The 12,397-nt window shown below is 40.2% G+C and overlaps 1 protein-coding gene across 2 annotated transcripts in view; it reads left to right on the forward strand.

Moving 5' to 3' along the window:
• Window positions 1-12,397, forward strand: part of N (neurogenic locus Notch protein) — a 162,998-nt gene that overhangs the window by 102,435 nt on the left and 48,166 nt on the right. For both annotated transcript variants that reach the window (XM_034332726.2, XM_034332727.2), the window contains 2 exons: window positions 224-379; window positions 9,914-10,096. In XM_034332726.2, coding sequence (XP_034188617.1) covers window positions 224-379; window positions 9,914-10,096 — 339 coding nt within the window. The remainder of the gene's footprint in view (window positions 1-223; window positions 380-9,913; window positions 10,097-12,397) is intronic.

Raw genomic sequence — 12,397 nt, forward strand, 5'->3', positions numbered from 1 at the left:
GATTAACAGGCTCCCTTCAAAATGGCCGTTCTTAGTTGCGTGCATTTACAATGTATACTTTTACAATGAATTTTTACAACGAAGCCTGTCTAGCGATTTTTATTTCTAATACGAATAAGACTCGCGATACGTATTTTATCGATCAATTCTCCGGTCAATATCGTGGCAACTGTAATCAATCGGAGGACAATCGAAGGATAAATCTATGTACTCTGGTTTTCAGGACTGTTATGCCACCTGGACGACGCTTGTACATCGAATCCTTGTCACGAGGGTGCAATTTGTGACACCAGCCCCATCAATGGGTCGTTTACTTGCTCCTGTGCCACCGGGTACAAGGGAGCTGACTGCTCGGAGGACATCGACGAGTGCGAGCAGGGTGAGTACAATAAAATCTTTTTATAATTTTGTTTTATATTGAATCAAGTGACGTCTAATTTTTACACGGATGCATCGCTTATTTTACCTTTGATTAATGATAAAAATTATTTGAAACTGGTTAAAAAGTTCAATGTTATTCTTCTCTATGGAAGAATTTTATGAGTATCATATTATTTAAGTATAAATGTTACTGGCTAGTACAAATGAGTAAAGCAGATATAAAATATATTGTTGGCTAGCGCTATTAATTCGATGATACGTCTGCATGGAATATTGATCTAAAAGATAAACCATCTAAATATGTAATCTCGAAAAATTGCGAAAGCAATCTCACTTCAGAACGAAAGTAATGAGCGCTCCTCGCCTCATGGTGCCTCATCCAGCACAGTTATTAATGATTCGTCGGATCTAAAAATGCTCGATGATGATTTCGCGCATGAACGGACAAGAAAAATCTCTCGAACATCTCACCTGATAGATTTTATCGCGGTATGAGATAGTTTAAAGAATAATAAATGAATATCATACGGTATTGCATTCTACAAAACTACTTCAATACATTTATTGGAACATTTGTAGTACTTATCGTTTTAATCATTTCAAAGACAAAGAAACATATAATAATATAAATAATTATGGATTGCTCAACATTTTAATAATATTTCGGGTATTATTCAATATTTAAAAAATTTCATATCATTATGTAATATCGTGTCTTGGTTAATACTGCTTATAAATCGAATACCGATGAGATCTGGTCAGTCATACAGAATTAATGTACCAATTAACAGTATTTTTTTTTTCTTTGATGCAATCGTATTTTACACGACCTAAGCGCGTTAACATCGTTTCAAGGATCGAGCAACCGAATATTTCTGGCTCCTTTTGATTAGTCGAATAAAGATCAAGATTTGTGCTTCGACAGGCACAATATCTCGTTAAGTTTCATATATAAATCATTGGCTTTTGACGTCAAGAGAAAATGTTCGTTTCGATAAATATTACGTCATCGATCGTTTCGACAGGAATATATTATTTTAATCAGACTTTTATTATATTCTAAACAAAAAAAAAAAGGTTTGCGAAGAACAAGTTTTTATATTCCTTTCTATCTCTGGCAAGGATAAGGTAGATAATTGGCAAAATATTTATAAATTCCATTGAAATTGATTATTGTTTATTGAGTAAATTTTTTATGAAACATACAAACTGGTAACAATTTATTGATTAAATTCTCAGACAGTTACCATTAATTAAAAATCTCATTTTTTTAAATAATATTCGTTCAAGAACAACTATAGTTAGCTTTATCAGGATCCAAGGATGTTTAAAAAATCCTTGGCAAAATATGAAAAGCAGGATGAAGAGGATGCAGAAGTACTTGTATACACGTATCTCGTCTGGTTCGCGATCTCGTTCTCAAAGCATACCACGCGAACACCTGTAGGGTGCAGTGCACCTTAATAAGTATCCTTCGAGGACTCCTCCGATCCCTGTCTTTCTCTTATTTCCCTTTAGTATGCTCCGAGGCAAACTTGTCATTCGTAAAAGCTTTCTCCCTCTTTTTCGTTCTCATCATCTTCTCCGATGCACAGATCGCGATTGGAAGGGTGCCAGTCCCTCTGTTAGGACAGCAACGATTATTAATAATTCCCTCGGTATAATTGATGGTCCGTCGAGAATTTGTGTTTCAAAGTACATCCGTTGATATCCATCGATCGATCGACAGTTGTCTCAAAAGCATTTCATCCTGGCGCCCTTTTAATTTTCTTTTTCTTATTTAATTCTTCAGAACCACGAAAAGTGGTTTTTAATTAGGTGCATCTGAAAAATATGAATATTAACTCCATTTAAATTTTTGAACTTTTCTAACAAAATTCCTGTCAATTTGTTATACTAATAAAAGCCCTCATCGATTCATAATAAATGATAGTTAAATTTATTACAGTTATTTCTAAATAGGAATTAAAGGTATCGAGAAATCATGGTCATTTAATTTCTCATTAGAATAGTTGCTACTATAATTAGCTACTCCTTGTAATTAACATATTAATATAACGAGGGTATAATGATGGCGAGCTTATAAAGTATGTCTCTCGGTGAATCAAACGAGCAAGATTGTTAACTTGTTCACCCCCGAAATCCAATTAATCCCCGGTGCCAGTTGATTAACGCGGTTCGCTAATGCGAGAAAGCAAGCCCCGAAGAGGGGAGCAGCGAACACGTAGGGTTACAAAAGAACAGTTTCCGATTATTAATGAAGTGTCTTTGTCTGGAACGAAACGTATTAACCGGTGCGTTCACCTACGGCAGGCGGTGAGTATTTATTATCAGACCCAACGAATGAAAGGGATTTACTTAGATGCATTTTCAACTGCTTCTCCTTATTCTTCTTCCTCTTCTTCTTCTTCTTTATGATTCACGGCTTCCTTTTTTAAACGAGCCTACGAATGATCTTCTTCATTCGAATCTCTTGTTCACTGATTTTACTTTCTTCAATCGCTTTAGATTGAATTTTCTTCTGGATTTGAAAATTAATTTTTTAAATAATCGAAGGTTGAAATAAACCCCACCAGGAGAACGTGTACAATTCCTATTCTCAGGAAATTATTACTGAAGTATCCTGTTCAAAGGATCGTGCACTCGGCAAAAACGTTAAACGCAACGTTCTATCCGGTTCTATTACCGCTCGGATAAAAAACAAACCGCCAATATTAAAACAGAGTATCGAAGGGGAAGAAAAAATGATGCCGGGTAACGCAGCGAGAAACAGCATCGGTTTTCGTTTTGCGTTAACGGTGAATCAGTCGTCTGGTTACCCTATGGCCATTACCATTTTTCCCGGTTCACGGGTGATCGAGCACGGCCGTTCTCTACTTACTTCCACGTCAACGATAGATCGACAACTCTGAGTTCCTTCGTACGTCATAAATCGAATTCCGGCTGATAATGCGGTGAGATAAAACGCGCGCACGGAGGAAGAAAGGTTCGAGGTGTGTGGCCCTCATACTGGGCTCGATTCCCTGACGGACTATTAATTAAACCGCGACTACTGCCTGTCCACCAGTTAATTACATACCCATTTACTTGTGTTCGTAACGCGTACGTGAAACGAACGGTGAATTTCTACCGATACTTGTATCATTTTTTCGTCTAAATCAAAGAATTTTCAATTTTTTCTGTCGTAGGTCATGTTAAGGTATCTATCTCCTTTCCTTTTAAAATATATTTCAAGTAATTAGATTTCGCTCGTAAATTTTGGTCAAGAATCCATCTTTCTTCTTTTAAAAAAAATTCAAATAATCAGATTTCAGCCCTAAAGTTTGCCGTCTGAATTGATCCGACAATCAATTTGCAAGTATCACACGATATGCATCAGAACGAAAGGGTTGAATTCTGCTGGTTTTATTTTTAGATTGATCTAGATCTTTGGTGTTTTTCATTCGATAAGATTGACGGGCTACCGGAATGGATAGTCCTCGTGATAGTTGGACGGGAGAAAGCGTTTCTGCAGGTTGGGCCGACTACTCTGCGCCAGATTTCGGCCGTTAAACTTTTTTATGGCCGCATAATGAATGAAGGATCCGAGTTTTTCTGGACGAGCGGACCCATTCGAGAACCCGTTCCTTTGGCCCGGTAGACAGTACCCGTGTGTCATGCTTCGAACGCGAGGATTGTAATTAGGAAGACATTACTCAAAGAGGGCCTCTTTCCCCCTGGGGACCAGAACGATTCTTCCTATGCTTCTTCGTCTTCCTTCTCCTCTTTCTTTTCTTGTTCGTCTTCCTCGTCTTACTCTTGATGGCTCGCGGGTTCGTTTGAGAGCGAACCATTACCCGTTTCACGAACGGCATTCTGCAAAACAAATTGTCAATCAACTTGCGGTACGAATAAATTGTAGGGTGATTGTTGAAAAAATTGTAGGTTCATAAAGTTTCTTCAGATTTTATTGGATTATAGTCTATCTAGTAATTCCTTTTCTTATCTTTCTTTGTTCGATATTCTAGTTCACTTTTGATTTCAGTATAATAATTATTATTAAATAACATTTTATATTAATGAATTTGATCTAAACCATGTTAAAAATGATGAATTTTTAAGGAACAAATAATAAGTAATGTCCTTCAGGATAATATCGTCTCATTATCGCTTTATATCGCAATGTCTGACATATCGTTGACTCGTACTACTTATTTCTGTCGAAATGCAAGAATCAGCCTTAAAAAGTGTCCCAACAGAAATCCATCGGACTCATTAGGGCCTCTTAAACTCCCACCACAGAAAGTGCAATAAACCAGTGAACAACCTACCCCATACTCATCGATCCTCCCTCATTATCATTGATTGCAATTTTATTCAGTTCACCGTGGTGGTTCTTGAAAATTTGTACATTTCCATTCCACGATCGCGTCGTTGGAATCGCAGTTTTTTCCAGGCCAATTCCCACAAAGGAAAAGTATCATCCATCCCGTGTGGACACCGGATCGACTAATTTCAGGGAACGGGTTAATTTATTCGTCGTTGCTCCCAAGAGGGACGTCTGTCCCGAGATAAGCTCGTCTTATTTCGTCGCGGTTCTTTCTTGCAATTCGTCCGGCAAATCGCGAAGCCGAGGTGGACCCGTTCGTGTCCCAGGACTTTCCTTCGTCCCTCAGTGCCAGCGGCTTATAAATATTTACGCTGGAATTCTTGAAAACGTCGGCGTCGCGTCGGTCCACTTGCAGCGAAGGACCACCGCAAACCGGGTCGTTCGGCGTGCATCGCGGTTCGTCCGGTGTTGAATTACATGCCCGACCGGCCATCTTTTGCCCGCTCCTGAAATTCTCTTCTGCCGCGAAGGTGACACCGTGCAGACGTCATAATTCTTGACAGAGTCCAGTGTCGTTGGCCCGTAGGTTTTACTTTGCTTTCGTTTCCCGTCGAATTAACAACGCCCCCCGGAACCGGGCGGCGACTTTCAATCCCGTGAAAAGGTGGAATAAGTCATTCCCCGATGAAGTCATCCAGTTTGGATGAAAATTTCAAACTTCCAGACGGACGATTCCACGGTTTGTTTTTGCTCGACCAAGATGGACCGGATGCGTCACCATTTTTATTGGAATATAACAACTATTTCAGAACTGGTTTTTAGAGAGTCCATCTGGACGGTATTCTTCGCTTTGATGTCTTCAGATATGATCTTTCGTTCTTTATAAAATCCAAGATAAAATATATAATTATTTACTGAGGTATAGTTTAACATTTCTAGAAGCTCATTTTCTTTTCATTTCTCAGCATGATCTCCATATGCATTATTCAGAAAATTATTCCAACGATAATTAAAATCCGTTTTTATTCAATATTTATAATCAGTTCTCATAATTTTATTGAATAATTCCTGCAATTACAATGAAGGTAATTACGGACAGGTTACGTTATCGTATCATGAGGTATTAAAAAGAATCATTTTGTTGTGCACCGCTCATCCTCTCACGTTCTATTTAATTTAATTTAATCGTTATTCTATCGTGAATTAACGCTGCAATACGTATCATGGGAACTGCGGTAATTTACAGTATTACGATGCAATCTTTTGAAGAAAATATATAAAGCAATTTTTCATTAAAAAAAAAAAACTAAAGCTACATAAATCCAGCAATAATATGAACATTCAAATAATAGAAATAAAAAACGAAAGCCTGGATTGTCCTTAAAAAAGAAAATGAAAAAAAAAAAGAATTGGTCCGTGGATCAAGTTGCTCTTTACGTGGGGTGCGCACATATAACGGGCTTCGTGTGAGTTCCGCAAGCCCGTTCATTGCGTGCCAATGCAAACAACGTGGTAAACGCGTAACGAAATCCCTCTTGTTTCGTGCTGAAGCTCCGTGTTCCATCGAGACCAGGCCGGGGCCCTTCTTCTTCGTTTTCGCGGCGAAGTTGACTCGGCCGGATCTCCACGGCGAGGAAACCGGGGCTGCGTTCGCTACCTGCCGGCTAAACAAAGACCCATTGTTACACCGAAATTCGGCAACGTCGCTCTGACAATGGTAAACCGATACGAGGTAAGGTAGTTCGTATACCTGGATGGATCGGCTGCATACCTGTAGGCACCTCGAAAATCCGGGCTACATTGGACATTATGGACGAAACGTGACATGTTGGAAAATTTTTCTTCGCTATAATCTTTATTTTTACAAAATTAAATTTTAATTTTCACCATTTCCCTTGAAGAATCTTCAGATTCTGGTATTTACCGAGAAACCTTGCAATCGTGTCTAAACAGTATTTCCTTCTTCTTCTTCTTCTTCTTCTTGTTAAGAACCGTTTACAATTCAAGTAAATCCTCTCGGACAAACTTTCAAGAGGGAACACTCAAGAATTCCCCAAGTTTGTAGGTAAACGGAAAAAGAAGGACAGATTGCTAGTTGCTTGTGTTGTACACCAGAGGACAGAAATAAGATTGTTAATAAGATTTAGCCGGAAGTGGAGGCTTAGAAAGATCTGCAGCCCGGTCAGTTTTCTCATGCGAGCTCCGCTGGCGACCGCGCACCAACGAATCTAATTAAACGTTAAATTGTTATTTTAAGTTTAATAACAACCATAATGACCTCGTGCTCCGGCCTCAGCTCTGTTATTATCTAGATTGCATATTTTCTGGTAGATTAAGTCCCTTAAGAGTAAGAGGAGCGCGCAAGAAGCAGAGGACGAGCTACCGGCAATCGACAACACTCGCAAACTACGCCCTCGAGCGAGTACGATTGATCGATTATCCCTGATATTATATTCGTCGACGAACCCTCGATATTATGGAATCAGCGTGATCCAGCGCTGGATAATGATGTAGAGAAATTTCTGTATTAAGATCGGCCGGTGGTCGAAGCTGCGATTAAATGAGATGTTGAGATTGAGTGTTTCGCTGGATCCTCTTCGTTGTCAGCGATTGCTCGTTAATTTGAAATTAAGGATTTTATTCGAGATTAATTCTACCCCTTCGGACAATTATCTTCTGACGTGAAAAATATCGTCGCAGCTTAGAAAAGATATTTCAGCAGGTGAAACGCGAAAACACCGTTCTTCGCGCTACGTTTTTCATAATCTCTTCTTGTCATCGGTGCCTCGACCTTGTCGGCTCGATCTCGCTGTCGACCGATTCGTCATCTGTTCGTCTGGCGAACACGACCGAGCAATGTGTTTCTTGCTGTCGCATAAACACGCGTGCACCCTTGCTTCTCTTTTCTACCCGGTTTCTTCAAACGTCGCGTACCGCGACAGCAATTACCCGTGCGGCACGGAAAAACCGTGCTGGCACGAATTACACGAGATCGGTATGCGAGAACGTGCCACGTAGACGCCAGTTTACAAAACGGCGAATCGACTTCCTTGGAAAAGTTTGAAAAATAATCCCTCGCCGGTAATTTCGTACGCGTTTGCCCTGGGAACAAGCGACCACGAAGAGTTTCGTGTTTGCCGCGAAGAACCGCTTGTTTTTCGACCGCATTAGCATTGTATGCCAGGGAACGATGTCGAATCGTTGCCCAGAGCGTCGACGAGAGGATTCCGTTTCTAACGGAACAACATTCCTCCAGATGGATTTCGATGAGACGAAGCTGCAGCTTCGCTGAACACTTGAGGTACTTGAATTTTAGTGGTGGTTCATTTCAAGTGGTACACTTGTATCTATGTAACTTCTAATGGATGTGTTTTTCAATTTTAATTGGGGTTGTTGGATGTCGACTTTAAATTGTAGAATTTATTTACGTAAATAGTTCCATCCGGATATAAATAAAATAATTTTATTGGCAAACTTTCATTTGCAATGAGAAATTTTTTATTATCGCCATTTTTATTCCTGATTGAAATAAAAAGAAATTGGAATTTACTTGTAATTGCATACAAGTTGCAGTGAAATTTAGTTTAGTTTACCGTGGTCATTCTAATTAATAGTATAAAGAAACTTTCACTGGTGAAGCGTTACATGCACAACTAATGCGTGTACAGAAGGTGTGTGAACTTCCTCGTCTTTTAGTGAAAGCAAAGAGGGGCATGGTGTAAGTTGAAAAATGTATTCAAATCCCATAGAATACACCTCCCTTGCGAATATATAATTTTATCAGACAATTAATTACATTCAGCCTAACGATTTTTTATTTTATCAAAAATTATTATTTCGAGTAAGCAACAATCATTGATATTCTCTAAAGTGTATCCACAGTTGGTTGAAAATATTGAACAAACCCAGCTCTGTTGTCAGAAATGGAAACTCCCATACGAAAGTTGGTCGATTGGAACGCGACAGCGTGTGATTTCCAAGATTCTTTCATTCTCCATCGAGCACTTTCTCTTCCCCCCTCGGCACTCGAAACGAAAAACAAACTGTACTCGCTATAACGAGCGCATAATTCCGATAAAACCACCTAGCTTGTTTCTCACCACTGTAATCTGACGATGTTAGGTCACAAAGAAGTGCTAACAATCGGTAGAACGGCTTGATTGCAATTTTGCGCCGTTGAAGTTGTGTAATTTAATTAATAGAATCCAATTCGTTGCAATTTCATTTTATCGCACTGCAGTCTTGCAATTTGACAAATGATCATTGCAACATTCCAACAGGATCACACGCGTTGCATAATTAAAAATATATAAACCTTTACGAACAGCACAGCATCACCGTAGCAAGATTGGAACGACAAAAGTCACTCTTCTGCAACGAGTCTTAATGAAACGCTCATTTCACGAGCGTCTGACAGCTGACAGCGGTAATTATCTTATTGCAATTAGCGTAACTCCGAGAATACGGTCCACGTGAAATGGATTCCTGTCCAAGAAAGTTGGCAGAAAAGGTTTAACCCTGGAATCTGTACCCGGTAACTTCCTTCTTATGGTCGTCGTGCTTGTTCGACTTCGCTTCTTCCCCTAATGGCAAACGCTTCTAAAAAGCCCGGCTACTTGGCCAATTAAGGCTCGCTATCGTGCATGTGTCGCATCCCATGGGGGATGCACCTGCATGCTGCACTTGGACTAGCGCACGGCTATTAATTATTATGCACCACGTGTTCACCGGTTTGCGGCTGTTTTAATTATCCAGCCTTGCACGACCACTGTAAAGAAGCTTTCTTCCTGACTCCTTGGGGATCGCATCAGGTCGTTTCTGTCCTCTCTTCTTTTCACTTTGTTTTCATCGCTTGTAACTGATCATTTTTTGAAGAAAGAATAGGGCACATAGGAGACTTTGAAAGAAGAAACCTTATTGATTTGTTTAAATATTTATTCGAAAAATAATTTTTACAGGAATATCGTGTGAAAATGAGAATAATAGGAAATAAAAAATTAAATTAAAATGATGGCTCACGGCGATCGAGGAGTGATAGAAGACATTAAATGTTTTTCAGAAGGAAAACACTTGCGCTACTGTTTTAATTATTACTATTTATAAATCTTAAATTAAATCTGCTTTACTCAAAACGCACATAAGTAAACATCGAATTTAATTTAATTAAATTGAAGTTGTACCTATAAATTTAATTTAATTTAATTTATTTATCAATTTTTCCAGGATCCCCTTGTGAACACGATGGTATCTGTGTGAACACGCCCGGTTCGTTCGCCTGCAATTGCACGCAAGGATTCACCGGGCCGAGATGCGAAACAAACGTGAACGAGTGCGAATCCCATCCCTGCCAGAACGACGGTTCCTGTCTCGACGATCCAGGAACGTTCCGGTGTGTCTGCATGCCTGGTAAGTAAACTCCTTTCTTCTTTTGCATGCTCCTATTAAACACCGTATTGAAAAAAAGTATCGTTCACCACAAGTACCGCATTGGAGGTAATCATTCGCGTGACCACACAAACCACATCCGTTTAACAAAATTTGTCGAATTACGTTATTATTCTGTTCTATTTTGAAAAAGTAAAACGCGACATACTCTAGTTACCGCAAATAGCGAACAATGATCAACGATAGATCTCTAGTTTTCATTTCTCGAATATCTCGCGCGATCGCGCGGTGTTTTCACGGAAAAGTTGGCTATTCGCGCGAACCAGCGACGCTTCGCGAGCGCACCGAGGGAAATCAAGATCCCACGTGTACGATAGCGCGAAGAACTCGCGAGTTCTTGGCTAACTTCTGGCAAGTCGTAGCGGTGTCGTCGGTAAATTGCTCGGAGATGACAGGGCCACGGTTTGCATTTATCTGATGGCAGCGGGCCGCGGAAGGATGCCAGCCGGCAACTCGTTTCCTCTTTTAACGCGGTTACAGACGCGTAAGTCAAGCTTAATTGTTTGACACCGCGTACGCCCGTCTTCCTGGCTAACCAGACCCTCTAAGGGTCTAGCATAGAGGCCTCGCATCCGAGATTCATCCGATCGATAACCGATATAATCGGCGGGGAATGAGCGAGCTCGATATCGCTGGGAATCGCGTAAACGCCTCGGGAGGATTCAGCAAGATTCTCAGGGTGGCGAACGCTGCTTCGTGGTTGGTCAATGATGAATAGAATTGAGAAAGTAATTCGATGGTATGCAGCGGGAATAATAGTATTTAACATAGCATTGTGTAATAAGAATTATTCATAACGTTGATATGAAAAAAATGGCCAGAGTAGGTAAACAAGAAATTGATGACACTTATGGTGCTTCAATTATTTAAAACTTCATCAGTCTTTTTTCTTTCAGAAAATAATTAGGCTTAAAATTGGTGTACTATAATTGCTATTTTAAAATACTTTTATGTCATGAAATGAAATCTGAATCAGACCCTCTTTATTTCGAAATCCAATATTTATGTATAATTGCACCACATTTCATATCTAACGAATTGCTTATTGAAAAGATTTCAAGGAGTTTCGAGATCGATAATTCAGATCTTTCAACACTATTTGCAACACTCTTCCTCTTAGCTATTTCAAGCTCACCTACTCCCATTCAGCGACATCACGATACCCCTGAGGCTCAACAATTCCACGATACCATTCCTCGCAACTTCTATCGTATACCATTGAAATCACCCCGTAGAATTACCATTCCCCAGCCTGGTCCCCTGGCACGAGAAGAGAATATTCTCGCAAGCCTTCTCTCGCAACAAATAGAGCGTTAAGATCGAACCGCGAATCGAGCTCGAAACGGCGGCCATCGATTACGACCGTTCGAACGCTATTTCGCCGTCTCTTTATTCCCCGTTCCCCTTCCTCCTCCCTCCGTCTCGATTTATCGCCGCGATTTACAATTCGCGCGACCTTTGCCGCGCCATCGTCCTCCTCCTCGACGTCGTTGTTACGCCTCGATGTGCACGCTATTCAACGAATACCCGCGGACAGGATAAATCGTCCGGTCGACGAGGAAACACGTCGAGCAATTAAGGAAACACGCCTCATATCCTGTCCTCGAGATCCCACCTTTGATTTTTTTTTTACTGGAAACTTTCTGCCGACCGATTAATATTTCTCAGCTAAGGGATCGGGTAAGTTTTCTTTCTTTTTCTACACGCGTTCTCGCGTTCGTGGAATTCCTCCTGCGTGTTCCGCACTTGGATATTTATTTTTCACATTTTTATCGTACAAATTGGACTGATTATATAAATTGTTTATCCAAAAATTTCATTTACCACCGACGTCTATCCGTTTCTTAATTTAATCTCTGCCCTCGTGTTAACGCGATTCCCCCTCCGTTGTTTCAATGTCGGTCCAGACGAATTTTTCGAGTAAGATGGACAAGGTCCAACCGGTTTCGAAAAGCAACCAGGGAAAGGGGACGCGAGCAGGATTAAATTATTGTCGCCGGCGACGTTTGGTGTCTTGTTTTATTCGAACCCCGCTGAGCCCTCGCTTCCTGACGATCTCGTCCCCGGTTGAAATTTCACGAACCGTCGCTTGATTATGTAAAAACTGACAGATTTAATTTGACCGGCTTTCTCGACGCGTAAACCACTGATGGATAATTACGTTCGTTGATTGTTTCTTGGAGAATACGATTACTTACTCCTGATTTTAAGTATAGCAGAATTTTTCGAAAGTTTTATTATCACGATTCAAAATTCCAATTC

This window comes from Osmia lignaria, chromosome 3 (assembly GCF_051020975.1).
Source record: "Osmia lignaria lignaria isolate PbOS001 chromosome 3, iyOsmLign1, whole genome shotgun sequence".
NCBI classification, from domain to species: Eukaryota; Metazoa; Arthropoda; class Insecta; order Hymenoptera; family Megachilidae; genus Osmia; species Osmia lignaria.